Consider the following 25,791-nt stretch of genomic DNA (forward strand, 5'->3'; position numbering starts at 1 on the left):
CAGTGCTGGGACCTCAAGTAACCACAACTTTTAGAAATAACCTGGACCAAAGGACACAGATATGGTTGCCAAACTTGAAGACACATGGATAGGTATAAGGGATGCTACAAAAGGATATATATAAGTTAAATGATTAGGCAACATTCCAGCAAATGGAGCATAACTGGAAAAATGTGAAACTGCTCTTAATTTGGCAGGAACAATGAAAAGGTATATTATTTTAATCACGAGACACAAGAACTCTGAAATTCAGAGGCACCTAGTTTTCCTAGTGCAGGAATCTCAGAAGGTTACTATGTAGGTACATAAAATAATTATGAAAGCCATTAAAATAATAATTCATTGAAAGGGGAAATTAATACAAAAAGTGGGAAGCCTATGCTTTAGTTATACAAGGCAGAGGTAAGACCACACATGGGGTGTTGTTCATTGTATTAGCCAGATCATTTAAGGAAGATTATAAATGCACTGGGAGCAGTTCAGAGAAAGTTTATGAGATGAGGGTTGACTTATGAGGAAAAGCTAGACAGCTAGACTTGAACCTGCTGAAATTTAGCAGAGTGAGAGGTGACTTGATTGAAACATATGATTCTAAGGGATCTTGACGAGAACAAAGTGGAAAGGATATTCCCCCTCATGGGAGATTTTAGAACTAAGGATCACAGTTTAAAAATACACAAGGAAGCCTCTTTGAAATCAATAGGAGGGGAATTGTTTTCTCTTAAAGGGTTATGAGCCTTTGCCACTCTTGTCCTGAAAAGGCAGTGGAAACGAGAATCCTTGAAAATTTTTCAGATAAGGGTTAGATAAATTTTTGTTAAAACAAGGAAATGAAAGGTGATCATGATTAGAATGCAAATTATATTGCAATCAGATCAACCGTGATCTATGGAATGGTAGTCCAGCTCCATGTTCCAATGTTTATGTGTACCTTGCCATGTTTATATATTTGACAAACTCTACAGAGTTCAGAATTTACAAAAGATATGAATACTTCTGTAAAGATATTTAAGCCTGAAAAATAAATGAGATTCTGAAAGGATTTCGGGCTGTGATCCAACATGTGAACAAAGTAGACAACAAGCCAAATGTGAAGAGCCAAACAATCACCAACAAAAGAACAATTTAAGTGATTGGCATGCTAGTTATAACCATCAGCTTTGGTTACACCCTCCTTTATAATCAAACTACTCTATTTACAACAATAACCTCACATAGTACAAAAATGTAAAACGATTATATAACACTCACCCCTTTAATCTGTTTTAGGAGGGAGAAAACCAACAAGCATTCTTTACATAGTTGCATAAACAAACTATAGCAGCTTGCTCTGTTGAACACCAATCAGATGGTATGCAAGGAAAAAGGTGACTTTATGAGTTAGGTTCACAGGACAATAAAAGGGACACATTAAAAAATGCACTTCAAACATTAGATACATATCAACATATTCCGAGTCAGAACGAGAGTTACAAAATTATAATTTTGTAATTTCAACAGTGGTTCAGTGGTAGTATCCCCACCTTTGGGTCAGAAATCTGGGTTCAAGTCCTACCTGCTGAAGAGGTGTCATGGTTTGTACGAAGATTTGTAGCTCGGGTGCTCGTTGTTGTGGTTCTGTTCGCCAAGCTGGAAGTTTTTGTTGCAAACGTTTCGTCCCCTGGCTAGGCGACATCATCAGTGCTTCCAAAGCACTGATGATGTCACCTAGCCAGGGGACGAAACGTTTGCAACAAAAACTTCCAGCTCGGCGAACAGAGGTGTCATAATGTGTCTGAGTAGGTTGATTAAAAATATCCATCGTGACCCTTTCCATTTTCCACATGCACCTGTATTTAGCATTTGGGGTGGATAATTCCTTCAAATTTATACAGAAAAAGACTTTCAACTGTTATTTTCCATAGTATTTCTGTTGAGTAACTTACTACTTTTAACAGATTAAAGTGTAAATTATGAATTGAAAAACTAACTTTGCAAATTTTGGGCGACGCAAAGACTTTCGAGAACTTTGCATATTAAAAACAGATTTGCAGAGAAACGATCCCCTGAGATTTCCACAAATATAGTTAGATCTGATTCTGCAAAGGTGAATATCATTCTTGTCTCAGAGGTCAAATAAAACCATAAGACCATAAGACATAGGAATAGAAGCAAGGCCATTTGGCCCATCAAGTCCACTCTGCCATTCAATCATGGCTGATGGGCATTTCAACTCCACTTACCCACATTCTCCCTGTAGCCCTTAACTCCTGACGAAAATAGACTGGAAGCAGAGCCTGGCGGGGAAGACAGTAGAGCAAAAATGGCAGGAGTTTGTGGGTATAATTGAGGACACTGTAGAGGTTCATCCCCAAGAAAAGAAAGATTATCCGGGGAGGGATTAGACAGCCATAGCTGACAAAGGAAGTCAGGAAATGTATTAAAGAAAAAGAGAGATCCTATAAAGTGGCCAAGAGCACTGGGAAATCAGAAGATTGGGAAGGCTACAAAAACAAACAGAGGATAACAAAGAGAGAAATAAGAAAGGAGACGATCAAATATGAAGGTAGGCTAGCCAGTAATATTAGAAATGATAGTAAAAGTTTTTTTCAATACACAAGAAACAAACAACAGGCAAAAGTAGACATTGGGCCACTTCAAACTGATGCTGGAAGCCTAGTGATGGGAGATAAGGAAATAGCTGGAGAATTTAACAAGTACTTTGCGTCAGTCTTCACAGTGGAAGACATGAGTAATAGCCCAACAATTAAAAGGGAGCCAGGGGGCTGAGTTGAGTATGGTTGCCATTACAAAAGAGAAAGTGCTAGAAAAGCTAAGAGGTCTTAAAATTGATAAATCTCCTGGCCCCGATGGGATACATCCTAGAGTTCTGAGAGAGGTGGCTGAGGAAATAGCAGAGGCGCTCGTTGAGATCTTTCAAAAGTCACTGGAGTCAGGGAAAATCCCAGATGATTGGAAGATCGCTGTTGTAACCCCCTTGTTCAAGAAAGGATCTAGACAAAAGATGGAAAATTATAGGGCAATTAGCCTAACCTCGGTTGTTGGGAAAATTCTTGAATCCATCATTAAGGATGAGGGTTCTGAATTCTTGGAAGAGCAGAGTCGGATTAGAACAAGTCAACATGGATTTAATAAGGGGAGGTCTTTGAAGAGGTGACAAATAGGTTAGACCAGGGAAACCCAGTGGATATGGCCTATCTAGACTTCCAAAAGGCCTTTGATAAAGATGCCACACGGGAGGCTGCTGAGCAAGGTGAAGGTCCATGGTGTTCGAGGTGAGCTACTGGTATGGATTGACGATTGGCTGTCTGACAGAAGGCAGAGAGTTGGGATAAAAGGTTCTTTTTCAGAATGGCAGCCAGTGACAAGTGGTGTCCCGCAGGGTTCAATGTTGGGGCCGCAGCTGTTCACGGTATATATTAATGATCTGGATGAAGGGACTGGGGGCATTCTAGCGAAGTTTGCCGATGATACGAAGTTAGGTGGACAAGCAGGTAGTACTGAGGAAGTGGGGAGGCTGCAGAAGGATCTAGGAGGAGAAAGTGAGTTCTGCAGATGCTGGAGATCAGAGCTGAAAATGTGTTGCTGGAAAAGTGCAGCAGGTCAGGCAGCATCCAAGGAACAGGAAATTCGATGTTTCGGGCATAAGCCCTTCATCAGGAATGAGGAAAGTGTGTCCAGGCAGGCTAAGATGGAACGCCGAATTTCCTGTTCCTTGGATGCTGCCTGACCTGCTGCGCTTTTCCAGCAACACATTTTCAGTGCAGAAGGATCTAGACAGTTTGGGAGAATGGTCCAGGAAATGGCTGATGGAATTCAATGTGAGCAAATGCGAGGTCTTGCACTTTGGGGGAAAAAAGAATACAAGCATGGACTACTTTCTAAACGGTGAGAAAATTCGTAAAGCAAAAGTACAAAGGGATCTGGGAGTGCTAGTCAAGGATTCTCTAAAGGTAAACATGCAGGTTGAGTCTGTGATTAAGAAAGCGAATGCAATGTTGTCATTTATCTCAAAAGGGTTAGAATATAAAAGCACCATTGTGCTACTGAGACTTTATAAAACTCTGGTTAGGCCCCATTTGGAGTACTGTGTCCAGTTTTGGTCCCCACACCTCAGGAAGGACATACTGGCACTGAAGCATGTCCAGCGGAGATTCACACGGATTATCCCTGGAATGGTCAGTCTAACATACAAGGATCAGCTGAGGATCCTGGGATTGTATTCATTGGAGTTCAGAAGATTGAGGGGAGATCTAATAGAAACTTACAAGGTAATACATGTTTGGAAAGGGTGGACACTAGGAAATTGTTTCCATTAGGCAAGGAGACTAGGACCCGTGGACACAGCCTTAGAATTAGAGGGGGTAAATTCAGAACAGAAATGCGGAGACATTTCTTCAGCCAGAGTGGTGGGTCTGTGGAATTCATTGCCTCAGGCCCACCACTTTTGATCACATCCCATACATAACAAAATTAAACTACTCTCGGATTGTGACTGAATTTTTAAACATTTAAAATTTGAAGAGAGATATTTTCTCATCTAATTCCTGCAATTCAAAGCTTAATTATGAAACAGAAAAAGCACTCAGAAGGATCATATCCCATGTAACATTGTGAGAAACAGAGAATTCAAGTGCATACAATTAAATGGTATTTAAATCTATAGCACATAAAGCTAATTAACGTGATTTGCAAATGTTAACATATTTTCTTCAAATAGTCGGATTCTACAATGCTTTGAAGTTTCATTGACTGATAACCAATTATTCAGTGTTAAGACCATAAAATCATAGGAGCAGAAATTAGGCCATTCGGCCCATCGAGTCTTCTCTGCCATTCAATCATGGCTGATAGATTTTTCAACCTCATTTTCCCACTTTCTCCCCCTAACCTTTGATCCCTTTGGCAATCAAGAACTTATCTATCTCTGCCTTAAATATACTCAATGACCTGGCCTGGAATTCCACAGACTGACCAATCTCTGGCTAAAGAAGTTTCTCCCTGTCTCTGTTCTATAGGGTCTTTCCTTTACTCTAAGGCTGTGCCCATAGGTCCTCATCTCTCCTGTCAATGGAAACATCTTTCCAACATCCGCTCTCTCCAGAGCATTCATCATTCTCTAAGTTTCAAACAGATGCCACCCTCCCCCTACATCCTTCTAAACTCCGTATAGTCCCAGAGTCCTTAAATGTTTCTCACATGTTAAGCTTTTCATTCCGGGGATCATTTTTATAGATCTCTGAACATGGTCCAGGACCAATACATCCTCCCTTAGGTAGGGGCCCCAAAATTGTTCACAATATTCCAAATCTGGCCTGACCACAATCTGATAAAGCCTCAGAAGTACCTCCCTGCTTTTATATTCTCGTCCTCTTCAGATGAATGGTATGTATTTGCCTTCCTAATTACTGACTCAACCTGCAAGTTTACCTTAAGTGAATCCTGGACTAGGACTCCCAAGTCCCTTTGCACTCCAGATTTCTGAATTTTCTCCCCATTTAGAAATTAGCACATACCTCTATTCTTCCTACCAATGTGCATGCCCTCACATTTCCCCACATTGTAACTCATCTGCCATTTCTAAGCCCATTCTGCTGACCTGTCAAAATCTTTCTGCAACCTGCCTCCTCAATACTACCTGCCCCTCCACTGAACTTTGTATCATCTGCAAACTTAGCTAGATTGCCCTCAATTCCTTCATCCAGATCATTAAAATGTATAAAGTAAAAGTTGTGATTCCAACACTGACCCTTATGGAACACTACTAGTTACTGGCTTCCATCCTGAGGACCCTTTTATCTCAACTCTTGCCTTATGCCAGATAGCCAATCTTCCATCCATGGTAGTACCTTGTCTCTAAAACCATGAGCCCTTATCTTACTCAGTAGCCTCCTGTGCAGCACCATTTTAAAGGCCTTCTGGAAATCCAAATAGATAACATCCATTGTATCTCCTTGGTCTAATCTGCTCATTATCTCCTCAAAGATTTCTAACAGATTTGTCAGGCATGCCCTCTCTTTGATTGAATCATGCTGACTTTGCCCTGTTTTAACATGCACTTTTAAGTATTCAGAAATCTCATCCCTCAAATGGACTCCAAAATCTTACCAACGACTGAAGTCAGGCTAATCAGCCTAAATTTCTGTTCTTTGCCTTAATGCCTTCTTAAATGGCAGGGTGGGGGGAGGTTACAGTCACAATTTTTCAGTCCTGTGGGAGCCTCCCTCCAGTGATACCAGAAAGATCACTACTAAAGGCTCCACTGTCTCTTCAGAACTCTCGGGTGTAGCCTCGATGATTTGTCCACTTTCGGACCTTTCAGTTTTTCTAGCACCTTCTCCTTGGGTGATGGTCACTGTACTTACTTCTGCTCCCCAAATCCCTTGAATATTCACATACTACTCATGTTTTCCTCTGTGAAGACTGACACAAAGTACTCATTCAGTTCCTCAGCCATTTATTTGTTCCCCATTACCAATTCTTTGGCATCATTTTCCTATGGCCCAATGTCTACTTTTGCTCCATCGGAAGAAATTCTTGCAATCTTCCCTAATATTACTGGCTAGCTTACCCCCACATTCAATCTTCCTCCTCCTCCTCTTTTCTTTTTTCAACATCCTCTGTTGGTCTTTAAAGGCTTCCCACTGCCCTTCGTCACTTTATGCACTTTCTCTTTTGCTTTTATGCTTCCCTGGTCAGCCATGGTTGCCTCAGCCTTCCTTTGGTATGCTTCATTTTCCCCAGGATTAATTTTTGCTGTGTCTCCCAAATTACTCCCAGAAACTCCTGCTATTCCTGTTCCACTGTCTCCTGCTAAACTCTCCTCCCAATCAATTTTGGTCAGTTCTTCCCTCACACCTCTGGAGTGGTCTTTAATCAAATGTAATAGTTACATCTGATTCCAGCTCTTCCCTCTCAAACTGCAGAGTAAATTCTATCATATCATGGTCACTGCCTCCTAAGGGCTCCTTCACATTAAGCTCCCTTATCAAGTCTGCCTCATTGCACAACATTAATCTAGAATTGCCCCTTCTCTTGTTGGCTCCACCACAAGCTGCTCCAAAAAGCCATTTTACAGACATTCCACAGACTCCTTTTCATGTGATCCATTACCAAGCTGAGTTTCCGAGACAACCTGCATATTGAAATCCCCAATGATCACTGTAACCTGGCCTTTGTTATCAGCCTTTTTTGAATATTTCTTGGTGTATCTTATGCCCCAAATTCTGACTACTGTATGAGGCCTGTAGATAACTCCCATTACAGTTTTTTTGCCCTTTGCAGTTCCTTAACTCTACCCACACATTCTACATAATCTGACTCTACTTCATTTAATTTCATTTTGACTTAAGGAAATTCCACCCCCTCTGCCCACCTGCCTGTCTTTTCAATAGGACATGTATCAATGGATATTTAGCTCCTAGGCCTGATTTCCTTGTAGCCACATCTATGTTCTAAACAACTCACATTTAAAAATCTCAATCAAAATGTTATCTCAATTAAATAACATATTTCTCATTACAAAAATGCTCCACAATTCAGACAGAGTTCTTTTTAATCAATTTAATATAAACTTGTAAAAAGATGGATTCTTTAGATGTAGCTATATCCACAAACTGACCTTTTCCGAGACAGAAACTTAAGTCTCTCATAAATTTGAAGACAAAAGTCAACAATAGTTAAAACCAAAAGATAGCTTTATTCTAGAATGTAACCAATTTAATTTTGTATCAGCCAAACAGATCAGCTACCCATGACTTTCCCAATGATTCACTAATCTAATCCAAAATTCTGGAAGTAGGCGCCAAGTCAAATCCAATGATATCTTGAGTGGGGAAAAAAACATGCAACCTAAACTCAGGCAATGAATCAAATTGCACACGTATTTCATTTTACAAGGCAGTTACAGAATGTCTACATAAGAGTAGCAATTTACCTTCCTTCATGTACTGTGATAGTACATGATTATAGATTTAAACAATTTCTTTCCAGTTTGAACATCTTAGTGACTGGATGTATTAAACTAGTATGGCTGGATAGTCTATTTCTGCCCAACATATTCTACCCAATTTCTTTGTACGAACGACACATGGAAATATTTTCTCGTTTGAATTTCTTTAGATCTTGTCGAGGCAGTATTAAAACGAAAGTTACCTCGCAATTTTGCTTTGTGCGGCGAAAAAAAAACACTCATTCATTCGAAGGTTGGTCATCAAATTCTAATTAGCTGATTTACTCAATGTGAATAATAGAGGGGAAGTTGTTATTTTTAATCTGGGTGCCCGACAGATCTCTAACCATGCTTCCTGTGGATCTATCAGTGGTCACTAATCCGATCTATGACAATCCACTGAAAGTAAGAGACAAAGGGATTCCACCACTGGGAGAATTCACACAGTTACAGTAGACGATTCAACGACACGAACAACCCACTGTAAGCCATTTGGCACAGCACTACAACTATTATTGAGAGCAGGGAGCTGGCAGATGCTCGGAGCTGCTGCTTGAATCTGTCAACGGTTAGACGCCCTTGGGCTATGGGTGGGTCTTCGGTCAGATTTTTTTTGAAGAATCCAACCAATGCATTTCAGGCAAGTGATTAACATTTTTTCAAAAAGGAACCGTTAATACAAAAACGGGGATCGATTTTTTAAATATATATATAAATAAATAAATAAATTGCTCGGTCAATCAGCCTCACCTCTCGGAGTTGCTCCAATTCCTGTTTGACTGTCTCATACTCGCTCTCCAGCTCCTCATACTGTTGTTTGAGGCTCTGTTTCTCCTCTAACACCACCAGACCGTACTCGGCCGCCTGGATCTTCTCCTGGGTCGTTTCGCTCAACTCCCGGTTCAGCCGCTCGACCTCAGTGCGCAGGAAGCTCTCGCTCTCCACCAGCGGCTCCTCCGCCTCCATGGCGCCGCAGTCCGCTCCCTCCTCGGCCGGCCGACCCTCCGTCCGGATCCCCCGGGGGGGGGGGGGGGGGGGCAGCCGAGTTAAAACGGCGTGCTCGGTGCCTGCACTCGGGTATCCATCATAGCTGCGGCCGGGCGGCACTCAGCCCGCAGGAGGAGGACGGCAGGGTAGGAAATAATATCAACCCCAGTGCAGGAGACGGAGGATCCCTTCGCCCCGTCCCCGTCCAGCCGACTCCGGGAGCTGCTATCTCTATCCCTATTGGTATCCCCGCCCCGTCAGGCTGCGACCCTGCTCCGCCCTCACGCCGCCATTGCCGCTGACGTCAGCTCCTTCCCAACAGACAAGGAGCCGCTCGAGGGGGCGGAGAGACCGCACCCTGTAATATATACTGTATAGGATATACAGTGTATCATATACACTGTGATATATAGGGTATAGGATAGAGAGTGTATCACACACCCTGTAATATATACTGTATAGGATATACAGTGTATCACACACACACTGATATATAGGGTATAGGATAAAGAGTGTATCACACACCCTGTAATATATACTGTATAGGATATACAGTGTATCATACACACACTGTGATATATAGGGTATAGGATAGAGAGTGTATCACACACCCTGTAATATATACTGTATAGGATATACAGTGTATCATACACACTGTGATATATAGGGTATAGGATAGAGAGTGTATCACACACCCTGTAATATATACTGTATAGGATATACAGTGTATCATACACACTGTGATATATAGGGTATAGGATAGAGAGTGTATCACACACCCTGTAATATATACTGTATAGGATATACAGTGTATCACACACACACTGTGATATATAGGGTATAGGATAAAGAGTGTATCACACACCCTGTAATATATACTGTATAGGATATACAGTGTATCACACACACACTGTGATATATAGGGTATAGGATAAAGAGTGTATCACACACCCTGTAATATATACTGTATAGGATATACAGTGTATCATACACACTGTGATATGTAGGGTATAGGATAAAGAGTGTATCACACACCCTGTAATATATACTGTATAGGATATACAGTGTATCACACACACTGTGATATATAGGGTATAGGATAGAGAGTGTATCACACACACTGATATATACTGTATAGGATATACAGTGTATCACACACACTGTGATATATAGGGTATAGGATAGAGAGTGTATCACACACCCTGTAATATATACTGTATAGGATATACAGTGTATCCCACACACTGTGATATATAGGGTATAGGATAAAGAGTGTATCACACACCCTGTAATATATACTGTATAGGATATACAGTGTATCACACACACTGTGATATATAGGGTATAGGATAGAGAGTGTATCACACACCCTGTAATATATACTGTATAGGATATACAGTGTATCACACACACTGTAATATATATGGTATAGGATACAGAGTATATCACACACACTAATATATACAGTATAGGATACAGAGTGGATCACACACACTAATATATACGGTATAGGATACAGAGTATATCACACACCCTGTAATATATACGGTATAGGATATACAGTGTATCACACACACTGTGATATATAGGGTATAGGATAGAGAATGTATCACACACACTGTAATATATATGGTATAGGATACAGTGTATATCACACACACTAATATATACAGTATAGGATACAGAATGTATCACACACCCTGTAATATGTACGGTATAGGATACAGAGTGTATCACACACACTGTAATATATACAGTATAGGATACAGAGTGTATCACACACACTGTAATATGTACGGTATAGGATACAAAGTATATCACACACACTGTGATATATACAGTATAGGATACAGAGTGTATCACACACACTGTAATACATACAGTTTAGGATACAGAGGGCATCACACACTGTAATATATACAGTATAGGATACAGAGTGTATCACACACTGTAATATATATTGTATAGGATACAGAGTATATCACACACACTATAATATACACTGTATAGGATATAGAATGTATCACACACACTAATATATACAGTATAGGATATGGAGTGTATCACACACACTGTAATATATATGGTATAGGATATACCGTCTATCACACACACTGTAATATATACTGTATAGGATATAGAGTGTATCACACACACTGTAATATATACTGTGTAGGATATAGAGTATATCACACACATTGTAATATGTGCAGTGTTTCACACAACCTGTAATATATACATTATGGGATGTAGAGTGCATCACACACACTGTAATATATACAGTGTATCGCACAACCTGTAATATATACAGTATAGGATATAGGGTGTATCACACACATTGTAATATATACAGTATAGGACATACTGTCTATCACACACACTGTAATATATACAATGTATTGCACAACCTGTAATATATACACTATAGGATATAGATTGTATCACACACTGTAATATATACAGTGTATCGCACAACCTGTAATATATACAGTATAGGGTATAGAGTGTATCACACACACTGTTATATATACAGTATAGGGTATGCAGTGCATCACACATCCTGTAATATATACAGTGTATCACACTCTCTGTAATATATACGGTATAGGATATACTGTGCATCACAAATCCTGTAATATATACATTGTATCACACAACCTGTAATATATATGCTATATAGGATATGCAGTATATTACACATCCTGTAGTGTATACTTTTTAGGATATACAGTGTATCACACACCCTGTAATATATATGGTATAGGATATACAGTGTATCACACACTGTAATATATATGGTATAGGGTATACAGTGTATCACACACCCTGTAATATATACAGTATAGGATATTCAATATATCACACACCCTGTAATATATACAGTACAGGATATACAGTGTATCACACACCCTGTTATATCTACAGTATAGGATATTCAATGGATCACACACCCTGTAATATATATATATAGTACTGGATATACAGTGCATCACACACCCTCTAATATATCCGGTATAGGATATACAGTGTATCACAAGCCCTTAACAGATTTGTCAGCACCTATCTAATGAGAAACAGAATCAGTTGACTTAATCTTATGTTATTTTGGGTAAGTGTGAGTTGCATTGAGTATTTAGAGGGGTTACTTACTCTGCGGCCCATTCGCAACATATGCAACCAAACTCACCTCAGTAACCAGCTTCCACACCCCGTGGTGAACTTGAAATTTGATTTAATCCCAATTTACCACATACCATTCCCAGAACCACTCACTGGATTTTCATCAAGAAACTGGCATTTATGGCGCCTATGCCACATTTAAAAGTCTGCTGTGCATCTGGGCATGCACCTCAATTTCAAAGTTGCTCTACCCAGTGACCAACAGTCAGTTTGAACACATTGGAGAAGTAGAAGATGGTCTGCAATTCTCTAACAGATGGTCTTGATGGATAGAGCATTCCAGAGGAGGGCTGGCCTCTTCCTAGAGGACCAGCAGAGGAAGCCATGCATCCGGTCCCAGCAATGTGGTCCAAGATTGCCACCTGTGTCAGTGCCATCTCAACAGTGCATAGAAATACTCATCAGTGTTGTAAGACGGTCTGTGATTTTTTTTTTCTACTAATTGCCACACTCTTCTCTCTGCGACTTTACACTCAATCTATATTTGTTACTGCAACCACCTCCCACCAAAACTCATGTTCTGCCACTCTCACTGCTGAATGCAATACCCTTGCACACCCAACCTCTGACTTTTCTTCAGCATTATGGGGATCTGGCCCAGGTGTGGTCAAGTCCTCGATCCCAGAGCTGTGACATGGACTAATTTCTCTTTTCTTTAATTTTTTTTTTCTTTTTTATTGTACTATTTTGGAAGGATTGTATTCCATGAGATCTAACCTTGCTAACCCATGAGAGACTGGTTAGCAAGGTTAGATCTCATGGAATACTAGAAGAACTAGCCATTTGGATACAGAATTGGCTCAAAGATAGAAGACAGAGGGTAGTGGTGGAAGATTGTTTTTCAGACTGGAGGCCTGTGACCAGTGGAGTGCCACAAGGATCGGTGCTGGGTCCATATACTTTAATATAAATGATTTGGATGTGAGCATAAGAGGTTTCATTAGTAAGTTTGCAGATGACACCAAAATTAGAGGTGTGGTGGACAGTGAAGAGGGTTACCTCAGATTACAATGGGATCTTGATCAGATGGGTCAATGGGCTGAGGAGTGGCAATGGAGTTTAATTTAGATAAATGCGAGGTGCTGCATTTTGGGAAAGCAAATCTTAGCCGGACTTATACACTTAATGGCAAGGTCCTAGGGAGTGTTGCTGAACAAAGAGACATTGGAGTGCAGATTCATAGCTCCTTGAAAGTGGAGTCGCAGGTAGATAGAATAGTGAAGAAGGCGTTTGGTATGCTTTCCTTTATTGGCCAGAGCATTGAGTATGGGAAAGGTCCTTACCCATGCTGTACATTTCTATGAGTCCACGACTGCTTTCTGAACTTTTTTACTATTAATTTCTTGCAGTGATTTTGTACTTTTGAAAGTTGGTAATGCTGGACCTTTCATTTCTTCATTTTTCTATTTTTTCCTAAAAATTTTTACTCAAGAATCTGCACCTGGGTACCTTCACATCTAAGATGGTGCCATAAGTGACGACTTGTAAATTTTTCGCTGTATTCATGAGTAGACATGACAAGAGAGCTAATTCAATTCAATTCAATAACCTTGCATTGCTCCCACACTGTCTACTCATTTCATTGGAACAACTCACCACCTTTCAACCACCTGCATCAAAATTGATAACAGTGCCACAGTTTCGGTTCACTCAATTCCTCCCTTTCTCTAATTCCTGGCAAAGAGAACCCGCAACAGAGTGGAAAGGGCCCAGACAGGTGGTGGGGTGCCCAACATTAGACTACTCACCTCTTAACAGGAAAGAAGCCTGTCATTCACAGGAGAAGACCAGGACCATCCATGTGTCGCTAACTGAATAAGTATCATTTTTTATTCCATGGCAACTCCCACATGAACCCCACTGTCAGTCTAATTCATTGCACACACTGCTAAGCACTGGCTGCTCTATTTTGTTTTGCAGGTATCATTGGGAGGTCCACCACCATTGGAGTGAAACAGTCAATTCAACCAAAAGCTGCCTTTTTGATCTCTGAGGATGAGAGTACTGAGGCCTCAGAGGAAGTGTGAGCAATGCTACCTCCTACACCTCCCACCTGCCCAGATACAGACACTTTGGCAGGAATGCTAGCTTTAGAATGTTTGGGAACACACTCTGGTTAGCATTAATTGTGACAACTCCACAGCTGACATAGAAGAAATGCCCCAGTCTGCTGGCAGTCAGAGGCCTGTAGGAGAACCCCATAGTCTTTGTACCCCCACAGGTCTCCACCCAATCCACCTACACAAGTCTGCACTTTTCCTTCCCATCCCTTGGCTATTGAGGTGGCCATGCCTGGCATGGTTATGCATTAATCTCCTCAACAATTGTCAGACTCCCTATCCCCAACCTGCAGTCCCCAATCCCAAAAATTAGCTTCTTCAGTCCGTTACTGCAGCAACAATCTCCTAGCACTTTCTAATCCTGATTCCCTCCTAGCTTCTGTAGATAGACCTGACAAGACTGACCATGAACCGCTCCCTTGAGTAACCTAACTGGACAGCTCCGAACCTGATGTGCTCAGACTCCTGACTAATGGCTATACATATGCCCAACGGTGTTAGCTATTCACCAGATTAGCTGCTTTGGAGCCACAGGACAAGCCATGATCCAATTCTGTACTGATGAGGCACATACACTGGCTGTGAACACCCAACCGGACACCTAACTGTGTTCAATCTCCTGGACTAGTATCAGAGTTGTCCTTGACTTGCAGTGTTGGGAACACTTGATTGACATGCTCCATGGTCATTTGTGAAGACTACCCTCTGACATGGCTGCTTGTTTGCTGCTCATGCAGTGCGTAAGCTGCTGGCACATGCTATAATTGTGAGATTGATGTAGCACGCTGCTGTATAACAAAATGAATGACCCTTTGACTGAGGACTGCTGACTAGCAAAACAAGCTGCCTTGCTGTGTAACTGGGCTAAATGGCACAGTAAGATTAGGAGAGACACTTTGAGTATCCAGGTGAGCCAGTTCTAAGAAAGCAAGCTGGCAGCCTTGGATGCAGCCTGCTCCAGTCTGTGAGCTGGATGCCTGTCCCTGTGCGCAGTGTGTCTTTGCAGCAGCCTTTCAATACGAGTTGCTGGTGTAATGTACGTCTGGGCTTCCCGAGTCACCTGAAAGTGTATTGGAGGATTGCCACAATTGTTATGAGATGTTGTCAGAGAGAGCCATACTGCACAGAAACAGACTTTTCAACCCACCATGTCAGTGCTGACCAAAAACACAAAATTACAATAATCTCATTGACTTGCACTTGGTCCATAGCCTGCTGTGCCCTGGACTTTTATGTGCCCATCGATATGCTTCTTAAATGGTGAAACAGTACATGCATCCCCCATTCTCTAAAGCAGCATTTTCTATATTTCTACCACCCTCTGGAAGAAAAAGAATTTCCTCTGATCCCCTCTAAACGACTGACTCCTCACCTTAAACGGATGCCTTCTGGTCTTAGACACATCTGCCATAGGGAAAGGATTTTCACAATCTACCCTGTCTATGCCTCTCATAATTTTGTTACTTTAATCAGATACCCCTCAGGCGCTTCTGTTTCTGTCCCAAGGAAAACAAGTGCAGCCTATCTAGTTTCTCCTCAAAACTGAGACTTTCCATCCCAGGCAACATCCTGAAGAATCTCCTCTGCACCCTCTCCAGTGCAATCACAACCTTCCAATAACATGATGACCAGAACTCTACGCAGTATTCCTATTGTGACCTAACAAAAGTTGCAACAAGACTTCCTTGATGCTATATTCTGTGCCTCAGCTAATGAAGGCAAACATATTCCTGATGAAGAGCTTTTGCCAGAAACATTGATTTTCCTGCTCCTCGGATGCTGCCTGGCCTGCTGTGCTTTTCCAGTACCACTCTAATCCAGACATCCCCTTTGCCTTCTTCATCACCCTATCCCTATTCAGGGATCTGAAGCCATAACATTGCATTCCTCACTCAGTTTGCAGCTGTAACAGTGTATTCCTTGCTCTGTTCTATTACTCTCATGCACTTTTTATAGTATGATCTGCCTGTACTGCATGCAAACCACAACTTTTCACTGTAGTTAGGTACATTTGACAATAATAAATCAGATCAAATCAAATCTTGTACACCAAAGTCCCCTTCTCCGTCATCAGTCTCCATCAATCAAAATTCAATGTATATATCCTATCCTTATTTGATCGCCCAAAGGGCAGCATTTATCACATTAAATTCAAAATGCCATTGCTCTATCAAATTTACCAGCTGAACAATGTCAGCCTGAGACCATCATTCTCATTGCCAATGGCAGTTCCAAATTTTGTGTCATCTATGAATTCACTAATTATGCCTTCTACATTCACATCCAAGTTGTTAACGTACATAACAGACACTGTTGTCCCAGCACTGATCCCTGTGATGCACTGCTGGTCACAGGCTTCTAATCACCATAACAACCCTCCACCATCATCCTTTGCCTCCTATTTGCAAGCTAATTTTGGATTCAGTTTGCCAACATTCCTAGGATACTATGGACTCTTACCATTTAGACCAGCCTTCCATGTAGGACCTTGTCAAAGGCCTACAGAACTCCATGAAAGCCACATCAGCTTCATTACCCTCATCAATATATTTCATCATCTTTTCAAAAAACTCAACTAAATTAATCTCCTTCCAAAAAGTCACATTGAATTTCCCTGCTTAATCCCTGCCTTTCCAAATGTTGATAAATCCTGCCCCTCAGAATATTTTCTATTCATTTCTCTACCACTGATATTGGACTGAATGGTGTGTAATTCCCTACTTCTTAAACAAAGGAACCACATCCAGTTATCTGGCACTTTACCTGTGGCTAGCGAAGTAAATATCTCCTTCCACACCCCCAGCAATTTTCCCCCTTGCCTCACCACAGCAGCCTATTATGCATTGCATCAATCCCTGGGTATTTATGCACCTTTATGCCTGCTAAAACATTTACTACCTCTTCTTTCTTAATCTTTACATGCTGTTAGAACCTCACCATCCCAACCGAAATCTCCAGCTACATTGTCTTTGACCTTTGTGAAACAGATGAGAAATGTTCATTTAAGACCTCACCTATGTCCTTTGGCTCCATGCAAAGATTGCCCCTTTAGTCTATAATAGGCTCCCCCCCCCCCCCCCCCCCCCCCCCTCCACACTCTTTCCCTGGTAATCTTGTTGCTCTTAATATGCAATAAAATGCCTTGGGGTTTTCCTTAATCTTGTCTACCAATGATATTTCATGGTCCCTCTTTGGCCTCCTAATTTATTTTTAAAGCACCCCTCTATACTCTCTATGCTTCTAAAGGGCATTCCCTGTTTTCCCAAACATAAGTTTCCTTCTTTTTCTTTATCAAACTCTGAATGCCTTCAGGGTTCCCTGAACTTGCTGCTTTTGCCTTTCACTCTTAGAGGAGCATGTAAGCCCCGAACTCTTACAATACAACTTTTAAAAGACACCCGTATTCCAAATGTAGACTTCCCTGCAAGTAGATACTCTCAGCCTACTAGATGCTGATATTGAAATTGGCCTTCCCCTAGTTTGACACTTAACTTCTGCATCATTCTTATCTCTGCTGTATAATAAAAGCGATTGCCCTTTTTATTTCTAAGCTCTCCCAGATGGCCTCATTTGGAGAGCTTTCTGGGACATCCTCCTTTATTCCTGCAGTGATGGTTTCCTTTACCAGTAATACAATACCCATATCTCTCTCACATCCCCTTCGATCACGCTTGAAACCTGTAGCCCTGGAATATTAAGCCATCTGTCCTGCCCTTCCTTCAACCATGTCTCAGTGATTGCAACAATATCATATTCCTGACTGCTGATCAACACTCTTAAGTTCTTCTGCCTTACCATTCAAGCTCCTTGTATTCAAATAGAAACAATTTAGCTTTCTGATTCTCCCACGTGCCTTATCATGCCCATATCTTCTCAGTCTACACAGGACTGTTCTAACATTTCTTATATATCGGATTGGACCCTGCTCATTATTTTGAATCTACTTTGTGCCCTAGCACCTGTCAAATTAGGTTAAAACCTTCCCAACAGCACACGCAAACTTCCCAATAAGAATCTTGGACCTATTCTAGTTCAGCTTAACCAGATGTTGGATGCAATGTCTATGGATTCCATATGCTTAGTGGTGATAGTTTGCGACCTGAAACACTGCGCAACATGGAAACTGAGATAGACCTCACCAGATTTCTCATTCAATTCTATCACAAATTCTGCCAAACCTTACATTAGGCCACTATAAAATACCATTCAATATTTCAAGTCCAAATGACTCTTCTTCAGAATGTAAAAGGATCTGTACTTATTTTGCACCTATGCAATCTGTATAAATATTCAAGACCAGCCATACAAACAAAGTAATTTTAAGAAAGAATGTTTAACCTGTGTAGAGAAAGAATAGTTTCTGCATATCCTTTCAAAGGACATTGAAAAATAATTTTTACAACAGACTTCTGCATTTTTTTTATATTTCATTGTTTTAAAGCATCCCTTCATGAATATTCTTGTTTCAATCAAGGTGAGAACTCTTTAATGCTATTCCCACAGTTGATTCATTGATTGACTAGTTTGCATTTCCAAAAAGTTGATTGCCAGTTGAACCACTCCCTAACACACCTTTAATTTCATTTACAAATTTTAATGAAACATTCCCATGCAAACTGACAAGACACCCAATTAATCATGTTTAAACCTGATCAAAGATGCAAGCTCATCAACTTCTAATTTGGTCTCCACCCCTTTTCTGTTGGGCAATCTGTAGTTTATTTTCTAATATAGTCCAGTATAATATGTTGAATTTTTTTGGCAGTTAAAGATTAGAAAAAATATCTACTGTTGAGAAAACAGAAAAAGGACTTTGGAAGCATGTATTTTTGTGAAGGTTCACACAGGAGAACTGTGCATATGTTCACTCACAAAGTTGAACTCAGAATATATTGTTGACCTCACCGTTTCCCTCAGGAAGCATTGAGTGATTCCCCACAAACAGAATTTCTGTTTCCTGTTAATGCAGGTTGAGATTAAAAGTGTTGATGGTACTTCCAGTAATATTCCTCTGGCAGTAATTGAGAATTCTTCAACAACAAAAAAACTTAATGAAGATAAGGCAAATTGTTGAGGAATTGTGCTGAATGGCATGAAAAACTTAGACTAAGAGTTATGTGGGTATGAGCCTATTAAACTGGAAGAATGATTTTTAGGATGAAATATGTAAATAATTTCTGCAAGGGGAGCTGGGCAATGATAGTGCAAAACGTTAAGTTAGACTCTGGCTTAACTTTACAAGTACAAAAATTTTTTCCATTTCAAAGTTGCAACTCATCATATGGAATTTATAAATCTCCATATTGATCAGATTACTCCTAAATCTGCTTCCAAACTGAGTCGACAAGATTTGATGATGGCATCTACGCAGTCTATCTGCTACAACACAGATTTTTCAACATTCAAACCATTGTTGTAAGAAGGAAACATTAAATAAAAAAACATTTAAAACTAATGGATAAGAATTGATTGAATTTTGATATTTTGCATTTAACAGTAATGAAAACAAGAATGATTTTTTAATTTCCTAGGAGAAAATATGTTCATAAATTCTCAATGAGAGTTCACCTTTAATCTTTTTATTGTAAAAATTCAAAAATTAATGCAATGACAGCTAAAAAGCTTCAATCCTCTCAACAATGTAAGCATTATTTGAATTCAAAATTTGATCACATTGAGATGACATAATTGCAGATTAAACTGAAATTATAGCGTTTTATTGGTGACTTAATATCAGGGAAACAAACCGTAGTTATTTAGAGTAAAACCACATCCTGATGGATGGTCATATTATCCCAAAGACATCAAAATCTGACAATGGGTGTAAAGTTGGTAGATTACCACAAGTAGCCATTACAGTTCATTCCTCTAATGGAAAGAAGGAGTTTTAAAAAGTATTTTGTGCAATCTCACAGAAACTCTTTCTGTTTGATAAATGATTGCAAAATTAAGTTAAACAATATGGATGTAGAAACTATATCATTAATACAAAATTTTCTCTGACTATAAGTTTCACTTCAAATAGCCCCACATGTGGCTCAGATACCGAGGGTTATTAAATCTTTGAGCATCAAAGGCACAACAAAATCAACATCCTCATGCTGCCACCTTTGTGAAATGTACCAACAAGCTGTGATTAGGGATAAATCAAATAGTCATGCTCAGGAGGTCACAACACAGAGAATCAAAAGGCAGTATTGCAAATTTAGTTGAATAGAGAGCACTGTTCATCAAGGCACAGAGATGTCAGACAAGCAAAGCAGTGTACACTATTGCCATTGTAGCTCAACTGGCATAATTCTTTCCTGTAATGTATAACACAAGTCATTAAGTAAGATCATTAACTGCTATAATGTGCCACTTTTACTATGTTATATATGTTCTGTGCTATAAATGTAAATGCCACTACTGTATTATAGCTAAAAACATTTGATACAAGATTATGGAGAATTCTTCTGAGTGATTGGTGAATAAAGGACCTGCCTTGTAAGATCTGTGGCAGGGCAATATTCAGAACATATAATAACGTGCCTTGGACTGGAAGTGAAAAACTGACAGTAACTTCACTATTTTCTGATGAAAACTGCATTCATGGTACAATCAGGAAAGACTGGAATCAGACTTTGTTATAGTCTTTCTTATAATAAAACAACCTACACAGAAAGACAAATAGGTCATTCATCCTCTGAAGCCTGTTCCACAATTCAATTAGGTTATAAGTTAGCTCGAACTCAAGGCTATTTTCCCATCTTTATTCAAAACCCTTTTATACCTTTAGGAGAGTTGATGAATAAACTTGTAGGTGATATGAAAATTGGGGGTGTGGTAAATAGTGGGAAGGCATGCTGAGAAAACAAGAAGATTTAGACGGACTGGTCAGATGGGTTAATCAGTGGCAAATTAAATTCAGTCTAGGAAAGTGTGAGCTCATGTGCTTGGGTAGGACAAACAAGGCAAGGGAACACATGATGAATAGTGGGATACTGGGAAGCATCGAAGGTCAGAGATACATTGGTGGACTTGCCCATCGGACTCTTAAGATATCAGAACAAGTGGACGAAGTGGTTAAAAAGATATTTGACGTAATTGCCTTTATTAACTGAGGCATAGAGTTTAAGAGTAGGGAGGGTGTGCTGGAGTTATGTAAAAAATTGGGTTAGGCCACAGCTAGATTACTGTGTGCAGTTCTGGAACCCATATTATTGGAAGGATGTGACATTACTGGAGAGGGTGCAAGGGAGATTTAATTGGATGTTGCCTGGTCTGGTGAGTTTCTTGAAGAAAGATTGAACAGACTGGAATTGTTTTCCTTGGAGCAGAGGAGACTGAGGGGGAACATGATTGAGATGTATAAAGTTATGCAGGCAATAGGTAGGGTGGAACATTTCCCCTATGTGGAGGGATCAATAATCAGGACATCGATTTAAGGTTATGGACAGAAGTTTAAAGGGGAGTTGAAGAAAGCTTTTTTCACCCAGTGGGTGGTAGGAATCTGCAATTCACTGCTTATAAGAATTCACTGCCTAACAGAGGCAGAAACCCTCATAATGTTTGAAAGTATTTAGATGTACACTTGTGATGCAAAGACATTCACAGATATGGGGCCAAATGCTAGAAAATAGAGTTAGAGTAATTCACAGAATCTCTACAGCATGGAAACAGGGCATTTGACCCAACAAGTCCACACCGACCCTCCAAAGATTATCTCACCCAAACCCATTCCTCTGCCCTGTTGCTCTACATTTCACCTGACTACTGCACCTAGCTTACAAATTCCAAGTACTATGGGCAATTTAGCACGGTCAATTCACCTAACCTGTCCACCTTTGGATTGTGGGAGGAAATCAGAGCACCCAGAAGAAACGCAGGCAGACATGTGGAGAATGTGCAAACTCCATACAGACAGTCACCTGAGAGTGGAATCAAACCCGGGTTACTGGCGTTGAGGCAGTAGTGCTAGCCACTGAGCCACCATGCCATCCCAAGTTCATCACTCAAGGCAACTAGGTGGTTGTTTTTGACCAGCACAGACTTGTAACACAAAAGGACCTTTTTATGTGCTCTTGACCATTATGACCCTTTGACTGTATGATTTTACCCAATAAACGTCTATGGACAGTATTTTTAGATTCAATGAGAATAGGAATGAAGGAAGGCAAGAGTATGCTGGTACGAACCACATGCTTGTTTCCTATTTGTGATTCCTGCTGTCAAAGAAGATGACTGGACATGAGAATGCACTTGATCCATAAATCTGCCAAATTAACATCATTGAATAACTCACTAAGGAGCATGTGCAGATTTTGAGGGGGTGCACAAGTGCTTAATTAGGGGCAGATCAAGTAAATGGAGGCAGCATTAGGGCTGGTTGCCAGACATAGCTGTCCTAAGAAATTGGGTGGACATGTAAATGAAAACAGTTCAAAGGGGAACTCAGCCACTGGCACACTGGTGCCACCAGGTCTGTGAAGTTTGCAAGGAGTGTCCCATGTTGGTGTCACAAACTGGTCCATCTTTTCTAAAAGCTGTTCCTTTTCTCAAGAATACTATGCCCTTGGTTTTCTTCAGAGGGATAATAAAATGCTTTTGGCTCTGATTAGACTGGCTTGGTACAGAGATTAAAGGGCATTGAGAGGTCCTTTTGTTTATATGTAAACAGGTGAGACTTCAGGCCAAAGTGGGCATGTTTTAGAAATGACCTGTTTAATGAAAGGGAAATGGTCAGCTCTCCAGCTGAGCTGTTCAGCCCAAAACTAGTTAGGAGTTCAGCAGTGTGGAAACAGGCTCTCACTCTCTCTCTCTCTCTCTCTCTCCCCCTCTCCTTCTGCCCTTCTAATTTCAACCTGTAAGCATCTGTTCCTTTTTTTTACTGTTTTCAAGGGGGTTTGCTTATTGGCACTGTTGTGTATATTTGGAACAGCATAATTAATTCTAGTTTGGATAGGTTGAGTTCTGTAGGGGTTCTTTATGCTGTTCTTTGTGTTTCATTGTGTAATTTTGTGAATAAATTTCTGTCGGTTTTAAAACCTAGCTAACTTACTCTGGTAATTTTCACTGCATACTTACCTAAACAAATTGTAAAGTTATGGTCTGCGGTGCATGCTCAAGAATATTTTGAGTGGTCTGGCCTATCCATAACAGATTGGGGGCTCTTTGCAGGATTTTAAACAGCAAGTGGTAGGTGCTAGTGTCTTTATTTCGATGTTGGTTTGGTTGGGTAGACAAAGCTTGGAATAGTAATGGTTCTTTCAGTCACCAAAAGTTTTCTGAAAGTGGATGCAGTGACTTTGGAAGGTTTGCAAAAAGTGAATAAGACCAAGCTGCAGAAATTAGTAGAGAAGCTGGAATTGGACCTGCCTGCTTCTGTGAGGAAAGGAGAGATAATCACAGCAGTAGCTCAGCATTTAAACTTACTGGGGAAAAAAACCATCAGCATCAACGGAGATGGCAAGAATCCAATTGCGAATGATGCAGCTTGTGTCAGAGGTGAGAGATAAGGAAAGGACAGCAGAAATAAAACAGTTTGAGTTACGATTAAAAGCAGAAGAGGGAAAAAGAGAGAGCAGCAGAACAGAGAGAAAAAGAGAGAGCGTTTGAACTTCAGAAACTGACATGTAAAAGGGAAAGTCAGCTTAGAAGGCTGGAGATAAAGGCTGAAGGTAACCTTAGTGAGGAAGCAGTATGAACACATGTGGAAGAGCAGAGAGTTAAAGTGGCAAGGTTAGCAGCTAAAGTGGCTGATGATTATGAGCTGGTCCATAAAACATGGTTTGGCTTCCAGAACCAATTTCAGTCCATGAGGGATAGAAATTCGGGCAAAGAGAAATCCTCACGTGGAAAGGGAAAGGTAGATCTCAGTGAAGATCATAATGATAACTTAGCACAAGGTAAAAAAGAAATCCTTGAGGGGGACAAAGAGGTTAAACAGCTCCAGTGTTTTCATTGTAATAAAGTAGGCCACATGAAATCACAGAGTTGGTTGGTTAGGAGAAAGCCAGATGTAGGAAAACTGGACAAGCCTGGGAGTTTTGTTGGACGAGTAACAAAAAGCACAAGGGATGTTAGACAACTGCCTCAGAGTGTACAAGATGATCAGAGGTTGATTAAGGCAGAAGTGCCAGATCTACTTAAAAAATATACATGCAAGGGTAAAGTTAGTTCGCATAGGCCAGGAGTAGCAGGTGAAGAGGTTACAATGTTAAGGGACACAGGATCCTCTCCATCTGTAATACTGAAGGATAAGGAGATAGGTACTCTTGAGGGAGTATTGCCAGAAAAGGTACTGGTAACAGGAATTCATGGTGAGACAAAAAATGCTCAGTAATGTAAAGTGAGGCTAGCGAGTCCAGAGAAGAGTGGAGAATTTGTGGTAGGAGCACAGAACAAACCCTCAGCTCCAGCAATACAATTTGTCCTTGCAAATGATATAGTGACTCACTGGTAGGTGTGCTGCCTACTCTAGTTGAAAAGCCAGTAAAGATGCAGGCAACTGAAGAAATGAAGGAAACTTATCCAGGAATTTTCTCAGATTGTATGATTACAAGATCACAGAGGCATAAGCTGAAGCAAGAGTTCAAAAGGCACAGAAAAAGAAGCCGACATAGCTTTATGTGAAACATTTTTCATCAGATAAGTGGGACAAAGCAGGAGCAACTAGGTAAACATTCAAGTATCTTTAGCTCTGTTACAGCAGAAAGATGAGAACTTCAATCAAGAGTCTTGATTAATAGCATAGGTCCCCTACCTCAAACAGAAAGTGGGAATAAGTTTTTAATAACAATAATGGACGTGTCGATTAGATTTCCAGAGGCAATCCCATTATGCAACATCATAGTTAAAAGGGTTATAGAAGAATTAATTATTTTTTTATGAGATATGGACTACCAATAGAGATCCAGTCAGATCAAGGATCAAACTTCACATCCAAACTATTCAAGGAGGTTATGGATAACTTGGAAATAAAGCAATTCAAATCTAATGTGTACCAACCCGAATCGCAGGGAGTGCTAGGAAGATGGCATCAAACATGAAAGACCATGTTGAGGGCTTATGGTCAGGATTATCCAGGTGATTGGTTTAAGGGAGTTCCATTTGTACTTTTTGCGATCAGAGATGCACCAAATGAATCAACCAAATTTAGTCTATTTAAATTAATCTTTGGGCATGAAGTAAGAGGATTGTTAAAATTGATTAAGGAGAAATTGGTAAGTCAGAATTCAGAAACCACCAATTTGGACTCTGTGTAATATTTTAGAGAACGATTAAATAGAGCTGGAGAATTGGCTAGACAGCATTTAAAAGTATCACAGCAAACAATGAAACAGGAAGCAGATAGGAAATCACAAATTCACAATTTTACAATTGGGGATAAGGTGTTGGTGTTGCTTCCAGTAACGAGTGGGCCTTTAAAAACGAGGTTTAGTGGATCTTGTCAAATCAAGAAGAAATTGAGTGAGGTGAACTATTTGATAAGGATTCCAGACAGGAAGAAATCTCACAGAGTGTGTTATGTGAATATGATCAAAAGGTATTTTGATAGAGAAGGAAAGCAAGAGGAGAAGTTGTTAATGATGACAGCACAGAAGGAAGAACCGAGTTCAGAGGATTCTGAAT

The 25,791-nt window shown here is 40.3% G+C and overlaps 1 protein-coding gene across 2 annotated transcripts in view; it reads right to left on the reverse strand.

The window, feature by feature from the left end:
- The window catches only part of LOC132822333 (protein bicaudal D homolog 2-like), an 89,278-nt gene extending 80,054 nt beyond the window's left edge, over positions 1 to 9,224 (reverse strand). For both annotated transcript variants that reach the window (XM_060835577.1, XM_060835576.1), the window contains exon 1: positions 8,702 to 9,224. In XM_060835577.1, coding sequence (XP_060691560.1) covers positions 8,702 to 8,917 — 216 coding nt within the window. In that variant the 5' untranslated portion in view covers positions 8,918 to 9,224. The remainder of the gene's footprint in view (positions 1 to 8,701) is intronic.
- Between the last annotated feature and the right edge of the window lie 16,567 nt (positions 9,225 to 25,791).

The sequence above is a fragment of the Hemiscyllium ocellatum genome, chromosome 14 (genome assembly GCF_020745735.1).
Source record: "Hemiscyllium ocellatum isolate sHemOce1 chromosome 14, sHemOce1.pat.X.cur, whole genome shotgun sequence".
In the NCBI taxonomy this organism is placed as follows: Eukaryota; Metazoa; Chordata; class Chondrichthyes; order Orectolobiformes; family Hemiscylliidae; genus Hemiscyllium; species Hemiscyllium ocellatum.